Raw genomic sequence first — 9,293 nt, forward strand, 5'->3', positions numbered from 1 at the left:
GAAAGAAAGTAGGATGGGCCTTGGGAAGGAGGATTTCAGTGGGAGAGGGATGGGGGATGAGAGAGGGAATGTCAATAAAAAACATTTAAAAGTAAGCATGAATAGTTCAAAATTATTTGTTACCAGTTGATCCAAGCAGGTTCACATATCATCAGTAGAAACCACCCTGCTGGAATGTTACTTACGTAAGAGAGTATACAAAACTTCAGGTGAGTGGAATCTAAGGGTAAATTTTTATTAAGGGAAACACCCATAGCAGTGGTGAATCTAAATGGAAAAAAAGTGATTAATAATGCCTAAATACAGCTTTCTAATATATGTAACATATATGCTTAATCCTGTGTTTTAAAAAATATTAGTAGTCAATTGTTAGCTGAACTATTAAAAGATTTTGTTTCTGCTTACATGCACTTTTAGTGAAAAATTTTAATATACAATGTAAAGATACCATCTTATTTTATGACATTGCTGAAAAATTAAATCACAAAAAGAAACCAAACCACCCAGGGAAGGATTGCATTTCAATAAATTTATTGAAAGGTGTATCTCTTAGTACCAAACATAGTGATAGTTGGTTAGGTTACTTCTGTCCACTCAGAATTAACACTGGTGTTTCCAAAAGTGAAGTATATCAGCCTTTTGGAGAAATGGAAAAGTTATCCACAAAACATGGTTTACAAAGGTTAAGGATAAAATACACTGTGGTTCTTTGGTTTATTTTTCAGTGGTTATTTATCCATTACATAATGTCAGCATTGGTCACAGCCATTCTGGATGGAGTCAGGCTGCACAACGCACTGAGTAGCCATCCTTAACACTGTAGGTCTGACATTCACACGCCAACATGACAGTCTGAATCCCACCTAGGTGATCTCATGAGTACCTCCTTTTCTTAAGACACAGTCGAGTAAGTTTTGCAAATATATTCTTTAACTTTTAAAACAATATTCTACTTTAGAAGCAATGGCAGTTTTATAAAAACAATCTGTGGTAAAAATTTCTGGAGTGCTTTGGCTAGCTTGAATTTATTGTAGTGCAGCAAATTTTCAGAAACAATTCATTGAATTAATACAACAGAAACAAATTTTCTCAGATGGAACTAGATTGAGGCAGTAATTCTGTAGCAAAATTTTTTATCATGCATACAAACCAACTGTTTTTCATAAGAAATATTAAAGATTATTTGCAAAACTTTTGAAGTCTGTATTTTTTTATATAAAATGCATAAAAGTTTAAATGTAATTCTCATATGGCAATAAAAACTCCATTTCTGAATTATCAATTACTTGCATTATGGGTTCCAAGAAACCATTTACTGCCTAAAATATTAACCCTTATAATGCCTTAAAAGTGCATTTGTGAAATGTTGGTTTTGATGTAAACTTCATTAATTTAAATTTTTATATTTAAATTACCATTTTCAGTCACCTAAATATATTGATCCAATATAGAAAGATCAATGTTAGAAATGAAGATTCACAGTTTTACTTCACATTTATGTCTTTAGCTTTGATTTGAACGCTTTAAGGGTGAATTCAAATCTAAGCATAGCTCTACGCAGCATAGAATCAGGCTGTCTTCCCAAGTCTAGAATGTTACACTAGTGTAGTTGTGATGTTTTTAGGTTTCCATAGCTTATGTCCAGTATAACAGTATGGAATCCATAGCTCAGGGTTGTAGGAAAGGTTTCAGAGAAGAGTTTTTTTGTTGCTGCAGTACTCCTAAAGTAAAAACAAAAACCCAGCTTAATAGAGACCTGTCTAAATGTTACTAGCCACTGAAAGTGAACTGTTCATATCCAAAATTCATAACCCTACATAGATGTGTTAAATGTTGACTTTTAGATTTTTAATTTTTTTTAACATCTATTTCTTGTGGGGGGGGTGGGGATGGGAAGCACACATGTGTGGAGGTCAACAAACAATCTGGGGGATTTGGTTTTCTCCTTCCACCATGTGGGTCCTGGGGATGAAACTCAGGATGTCAGGCTTGGCTGCAAGTGCCCTTTCCTGCCAAGCCATCTCACAAGCAACATTTAGTTTTAAACAAAAAAGGATAAATCATTACTGTGCATTAAGAAATTTGGATGGCAAAAATGTATATATACCAGTGACCAAGTTTACAGTTCTTAATGCATATAATTACTCTTTAATAGTCCAACTGCTATGGCAATGAAATACAAACTATAGAGTTGAGACACCCTAACAATTTCCAGAAACCGAATATGCAGACTATCTGTACCATATTTCTTTAGAAGTACAGCACTCAGTCATCATACTTTTGCTTGCAGCTAACAAACTCTAACTTATTCAAATATGGGTCAGATTTTGGTTCTGTTGTTCTACTTGGGTTTGTGTAACTTTAAATAAGCTGCAGTGAGATGACGTGCAATTTAGTAAATACTAATTCAGTACTGCGTTAAAAATTCAGGATTGGAGGATGCTAATAATTTAATGAAATTGCCAACACATTTAGAATTTGGATAATTCCTTTCTCTCAAGAATGCTGTGCCTTGTACACAATTATTGCTTTTAAATATTTGCTAACTAGATCAGTGAAGTCATTTTTCCCTTTACTATTTCAATCCCATATTGTTTATGTTGAATATAATATTTCAGTTCAATTGTAAAAGAATATCACACTGGTAAATTTTCCCTATATAGAGAATAACAAAAAAAAATTTGGGGGGGGTCTTTTTGAGACAGGGTCTCCCTGTAGCCCCACCACCTGCCTCTATCTCCCAAGAGCTTGGATTAAAGGCATGTGCCACCACGCCTGACTAACAACCAAATTTACCAATTAAGACGCTATCTCAGGAATTGTTGGAAGGTGAGTTATTCTGTAGTAACTGTGCTTCAACTGTCTTGCAGTCCGCCCAGAAACAATCCATTTCAACTTCTGAACATTTGGTTTGGAACACTTGTTTGATGAATATTCAGTTAAACACTTGGATACGAGCTCTTGCCAGAACATCAAATCTCGGCCATTTATCTGTGCATAAAAATTTTAAAATGATTAGAAGCCCTACTATATAGTAATGCATGTAATCCTATTAACATGCTTCCTCGTTGTCCAAAGAATAATAGAGGAAAACGACTGTGCTGCTTTGCTTTTTCTCAACTGGACACAAACTAGTGTCACCTGGGAGGAACCTCAATTCTGTAGTTGCTTCCACCAGACTGGCCTGTGGACACGTCTCTGAGGCATTTTCTTGATCATGTGGAGGGCCTAGCTCACTTGGGCAGTGCCATCACTGGGTAGGTGGGCCTGGACTGTATAAGGAAGGTAGCTGAGCACAGGCCAGGGGAGCAGGCCAGTAACAGTATTCCTCTGTGGTCTCTGCTTCAGTTCCTGCCTGATTTCCCTCAGATGGACTTGGAATATAAGATGAAATAAACCCTTTCCTCCCCAAACTGCTTTTGGTCAGTGTTTTATCACAAGAGAGAAGCAAACTAGAATCACTGCTTAAGATTCAAATAACACAGCATCCCATTTTACTTTAGGAGTACAGTGGTTAAATTTCTTTTCTAGTTAATAGTATTTATGTTCTAGCCTTGACATACCTTGGAATGTTTCTGAAGACATTCTACTCCTTCCATTAACTCTCCACACTTCAGTGCTTGGATCTCCAAAGCAATGATGGACAGTGCCAGCACAGAAGGCTGAAAGACGTAATAGAAAGTGAGTGTCGACTGTGAAAACAGGGCTGTGGATTGGCTTTAATCTTCAAAAAACATTTACCTTTGCTTTAGAAAATATGATCCTGCAGTGGCATGCCTTAAGTTGAGCTTCTAGTCTTTCAAAATTAAGATCATTTCTCCTTTAAAAAGAAAATGGGATTGATTTTATGTAGACAATATTACATCTAGTCAGTGGTTTTAGAAATAATGTCAGGTTTTAAAAAGTAACTCATGTATACTTATAGAAAGTTATTTAAAGGAAAAGAATTCCTCTTCTGTTAGATATTAACCCCCACCCCCCTTTTTTTGGTCTTTTGGAGACAGCCCTAGCTGGCCTGGAATTCAGTATGTAGAGCAAGATGGCCCTGAACTCACATAGATCCACCTGCCCCCGCCTCCCAAATGCTGGGGATTAAAGGTGTTTGCTCCCCCGAACCCGGCTTAAATATTAACTTCTTAAGCATGAGTTTTAAATGATTTTGGTCAAAAACCAAGAAATGAACAATATTATATCACAAATACTAAGTTTTCATTTCAATAAATTTTTCTGCATCTACTGAATGTCCTTTTCTACAATTGCTATTAGATGCCTACCTACTAAGTTCTATAAAAGTTGACATGTCCCTCTAGTCTTAAGAATGAGCCTTCAAGAAACTCGTGACAGCTGTCTTTTCACTGCTGCTAGGCAGTCAAGTTCAAGGGATCTCAGATGTCATGTACTTAGTTTGATCAGAATTCTATGAAGATGCTGATTCTACGCAGTAGCCAAACAATATCCTTGATTTCCAAACCTTTTTTGTTCAAAACAAAGTTCACATACCTTTCAAATGGGAAGTTCTCTTGAATGAGTGAATAATAGAGTTGCAAAAATTGAAAGGCAGTAGTGGCTTTGACTTTCCAACACACCTTCTCCAACACAATCTTTTCCATTCTCATCAAGTCTGAAACCGTGAACCTGTACTGACTTATTCGGATCAAGTCAGCTGCCAATGGGACATTCCTTTCCTCCTCTATTGACTTTACAGCCAAATAAAAGCAGCTCAGTCCAACACATCCAAGATGCTTTGCCTGTACCTACAACAAAACCAAATAACAATAAGACCACATCATTCCCATGTTTCATTTACTAGAACACAAAGGATAAACTAGAACTCAGACCCATCTTTATGAAATGTATCTGAGACATACTTCTCAGCTCTGATGGACTTAACTCTCTTCCTGAACTACAGCCTGTCAGTCCTATGTGCTCCACTTGAAACCAGTGACTGAATAGAGAAGGCAGCTGTGCTTTTAACACTTAAGCTTTGAGAGCTACCGTGTTTTATCAGTTATAGGGAATAACTCCAGAAATGATCCTTCTTCAGATTCTACTTCTCTATCACATGCAAACTGAAGCTGGAGATGCCAAACGGATAAAGGAGCCAAAATTTCCATATATGGGTAGTGGTTAAGTATGTCCTAATTGTTTTTTTAAAAATTATTTTATTATTTTTATTTTATGTGTATGTTATCAGTGCACCTGTGTCGTCAATGCCCATGGAGGTCAGAAGAGGCTGTCGGATCCCCTGGAACTGGAGTTACAGTTGTTAGCTGCCATGTGGGTGCTGGGATTCGAACCCAGGTCTTCTGCGAGAACAGTGTTCTTAACCGCTAAGCCATGTCTCCAGCCCCATGAAATATATCCTAATTCTTAACTACAACCTATGATTCTGCTACACTTTATCATACAAACACCTTTAAACAAATGTAGGTAAGTGGAAATACCCAATCTATGAAGAAAGATTTTTCCATGGTACTCCTAGATCTCTGTGAGTTCCAGGCCAGCCAGTGCTACATAGTGAGACCCTCTGCCTCAAAACAAACAAACCCAATAGCCAAACAAAACAAAATCATTTTTATTGGGGCCAGTTAAGATGATTTAGCAGGTAAGTGTGATGGCCTCCAAGCTGCCACTGATCTGAGTTCAATCCCAGGGACCCACATGTTAGAACACCAACTCCCTGTAGTTTCCCCGACTTCCATGCATGCTGTGACATTGGTGTACCCATACACGTGTATATACACACATGCACAAATATATGTAAAACAATTTTTAGGACAGACTTTTATTTGTGTGTGCATGGGAGGGGAGCGTGTGCATATCATGGTTGTATGCATGGGCTGAGGACAGAGAACAACTTTAGGAAGGCTGTCTCCTTTCACCATGTGTTCTATGGATAGAACTCAGGACATCAATCTTGTATGCCAAGTGCTTTCACCCAGTAAACCATCTTGCTGGCCCAAGAAAGGTTTTTATTTATTATTCATTTATTTATTATTATTTTTTTTTAGCGAAGAAAGGTTTTTAACTACAGCTAGCTTTCCTGCTGGAATTCTGCAATTAATTGTTTAATATTAGATGATTTTCTTTCTTTTTAACCAGCCAATGTGATTAAACAGACTTTCTCTAATAATGTATGTTGTTTCTTTCCACAAGATGACAGTATTCATCTTTCCCTTAGAATACACTGCTGGGGAAAGTTGGGGAGAATGCTTAGCAGCTTTGAGAGAGTATCAGTTTCACATTACACCTTCAGAGCAAGGGTGTGCAGCGTCTTTTCTGTGTAGGCTCGTTTTTCTTGTTTTGTTTTTTATGCACCTGAATTTCTCCGATGGGAAAAGTAACAGGAATAAGAGAAATGCAAGAAGGTTCAGAGAAATGTGGGAATTGGGTCTTCTATCCATCCAAGAATGGCCTCAGTGAAAACTAAGACAAAAGGCTCAGCAACGAGTACGAAAAAAGGGTGTGGAGACGCAAGGAAGAAAGTGGGCTAAAAAAGTGGAGTTGAGAGACCCAAGGAAACGTGGGGAGAAAAAGAAACGTATTCGTGCATCTTCTCGCTGTCCCTACATCCTGCGGCCTCACCCTATAAGTTTGAAAGAATTCATGGAGAAGAAAAAGAACTTCAAAGCAGTGAGGGCATTAATTATGACGTGGATCTCTATGAATACTTTTTGAGAGATGCAAATAAAACGGGAATTTTTGAAACCTTTTTGTGTGGAATGGAGCTGTGCAGTACCTGAGAGTTATTTAATGAGTTAGACTCAGTCCTTTGGTCAAATATTCTGCTTAATTACCATTCATTCATGAAATTTTATCTTCAAAGTATAGACATGAAAACATAAAGCATAGTAAATTATTTTATGATTATTGAGAGCCTTCTATGATATTAGATGATTTTCTGTACCCCAATATAAAACTAATAAGTGACACGTTACTGTTAATTATGATAAGAAAACATATAAATGAGATTACTGCCATGTTTGAAAATATAAGAGGTCACCAAGCATGGTGGCACATGCCTTTAATCCCAGCACTTGGGAGGCAGAGGCAGGTGGATCTCTGTGAGTTCGAGGCCAGCCTGGTCTACATAGTGAGTTCCAGGACAACTGGGCAGCTGGGGCTACAGGGACACCCTGTCTCACAAAGACCAAAAAAGAAAAGAAAAGAAAAAGAAAGAAAATATAAGAGGTCAAGCTTTTGAGCATCAGCTCTAAATTAGCAATTTGCTATCTTAAGCACATACTAAGCAAAACTAAGAAATATGGTATTTGAACTTAAACATACCTTCATTTTAGACAGGAATCTGTCCAGTAAATTCACAGCTAGAGAAAATGTCTCCGTGTCGAAGCCGAAGAACTGAGTTAGACTGAGTAGATCTTTTACTTCAAAGTCCCTGAGCCTTGCAGTCACTCTCAGGCCATTATCATGTGCAGATTCAATTAGCTTCAAGCCACAGACCTTTGGCTGACATCTTGACTCCTGTTCCAACAGGGCATTTAGCTGGTGCAGCAGTTTCTGAGAGTCAGTTGTCAGTACCTCTATCATCTATATATAGAACAAACCCCAGAAAGGAGAGTAAGAATATCTCCTGCCTTTCTTGGCCGTCTTTGGCTTCAGGCAAGAAGAGCTTCATAGTGCATGCCCCCCCCCTCCCCCGCGAAGCCACTACAAGTTGGTCATACCCTAAATTGTGAGTTCTTAGAGGACAAGAACTATGGCTTAAAAATTATTTTTCCAGCTTCAAGAAGCTTGTTTCCCAATACATAGTCATAAAGGTACCATGAGACAGGACAATGGGAGCCTTAGTTCCTTATCTGTGAGGTAGGAATATTACCTAGCTTGTAGGCTTGCGTAGGTTAAAAGAAATCACATAAACCAATTAGCACATAGGTAAGTGCCTAATTACTGCCAGACAACAAGCCTATTGCTACCTCTGTGAAACGAAGCGAGCAACATCTCTTTCTTGGAATAGCTGTGAATACAAGCAATGACTCAGTGAAGCGTCGTGCTTGGCACACAGGGCTCATAAAAACCTAACGTTAAATGAACCTGGGAACTGCATTACTGTAACTGTGCGTAACAGTCTCTGCTCCTGTGCACAGGCTAAGTCCTGGGCACACAGGAGGACCCTTCTCATGTGAATTTAATCAGAAATTCGTCCTGGTGAGGACGTCCTGAGGTTCGTCCTGGTGAGGACCACTAACTCCAGGGGGACAATCTGGGGCACGACACAGGACACCTGCGGAGCGCGGCTCCCGCTCCGCCCCTCCAGCCGCGGACCTGCCTGGGCGTGCGCTCCCGGTCGCCGCCCGGCGGTGCCCCGCGCTCCCCGCTCACCTTGACAGCGACGGCGCCTCCGCGTGCCCACCCTCCCCGGGCCTGCTCTCAGCTCGCCCCACGATTCCCGATGCGAGAGCCCGCGGGGCGAGCGGCCTGGCGGGCGGGCAAGCCGGAGAGGCCCAGGGAGGGGATGCCGTCCCGGGTGGAGGGCTCCGCAGCGCCCCGGAACCGCACCGCCCTCCTCCAGATCGGCCGGCTGCGAAAGGGCCGCGCCGAGCCGCGGGGAGACAAGCAAGGGCGGGGCTCGCTCGCCGGGGACGCATCTGCGCGCTGATTGGTGAGGTCCTTCGGATGGCTGGTCGCTGACGTCCGCAGAGGGCCTGGCCGTGGCCTCCAGAAGCTCGGCCAATCAGCGCACACTTCCTTTTGTCCGAGTCCACGCCCTGACCCCCCAGCCTCTCTCATTGGCGTTTCCGAACTGTCATCTTTCCAGATGAGACAGTTCTGGGTTCCCTGTACCAGTGCTTGCCCGGGCAAGTCAGGCTGCCGCTAGCCGGTCGGGCTAGGGTGGCGTTCCAGAACGTTCTGGAAGTTGCTTGTTCTTTGTAGTTTAGCGGTTATACAGTGCTCGGCCTCCTCTTTCTGAAAACGCAATAGCAAGTCGTAAAAAAAAAAAAAAAAAAAAAAACCCGCAAGCGTTCAATCGTAAAAAAAAAAAAAAAAAAGAAAACCCGCAAGCGTTCATTCTCCGTACAGATGGAAAGGTGGCAGGGTTTCTTTGGTGCGGTCCGTTATATTCCAGAGGGTTCTCTTTGAATTTCAGAAATCAACTGATCATCGTCTTATTTTGCTTTTTGTGCAGCATCGACTGTTACAATGAAGTTGGACTTTGTAGTTTCGTGGACTTGTATATTTTAGATTTTGATTACAAATTTGACGGAGGGCCCTGCCCCCTCCAAGTGGCTTAAACCGAAGGGTGTGTGCGGACCCGAGCGGTAGGTGAAAGTCCG

The 9,293-nt window shown here is 40.7% G+C and overlaps 1 protein-coding gene across 2 annotated transcripts; it reads right to left on the reverse strand.

The window, feature by feature from the left end:
• Positions 1 to 512: 512 nt before the first annotated feature.
• Positions 513 to 8,583, reverse strand: Ccng1 (cyclin G1). 2 transcript variants are annotated; one of them, XM_029554629.1, is made up of 7 exons: positions 8,341 to 8,583; positions 7,288 to 7,548; positions 4,501 to 4,754; positions 3,742 to 3,820; positions 3,564 to 3,662; positions 2,797 to 2,991; positions 1,487 to 1,721 (listed from the first exon to the last, which is right to left on the reverse strand). In XM_029554629.1, the coding sequence occupies exons 2-6, from the start codon at positions 7,546 to 7,548 to the stop codon at positions 2,800 to 2,802; spliced, it is 885 nt and encodes a 294-aa protein (XP_029410489.1). In that variant the 5' UTR covers positions 8,341 to 8,583; the 3' UTR covers positions 1,487 to 1,721; positions 2,797 to 2,799. The 2 variants fall into 2 exon arrangements, with proteins under 2 accessions (XP_008848510.1, XP_029410489.1); XM_008850288.3 differs by having other exon boundaries at positions 513 to 2,991; positions 8,341 to 8,582.
• Between the last annotated feature and the right edge of the window lie 710 nt (positions 8,584 to 9,293).

Source organism: Nannospalax galili, unplaced genomic scaffold (assembly GCF_000622305.1).
Source record: "Nannospalax galili isolate Female #2095 unplaced genomic scaffold, S.galili_v1.0 scaffold3465, whole genome shotgun sequence".
Classification (NCBI taxonomy): Eukaryota; Metazoa; Chordata; class Mammalia; order Rodentia; family Spalacidae; genus Nannospalax; species Nannospalax galili.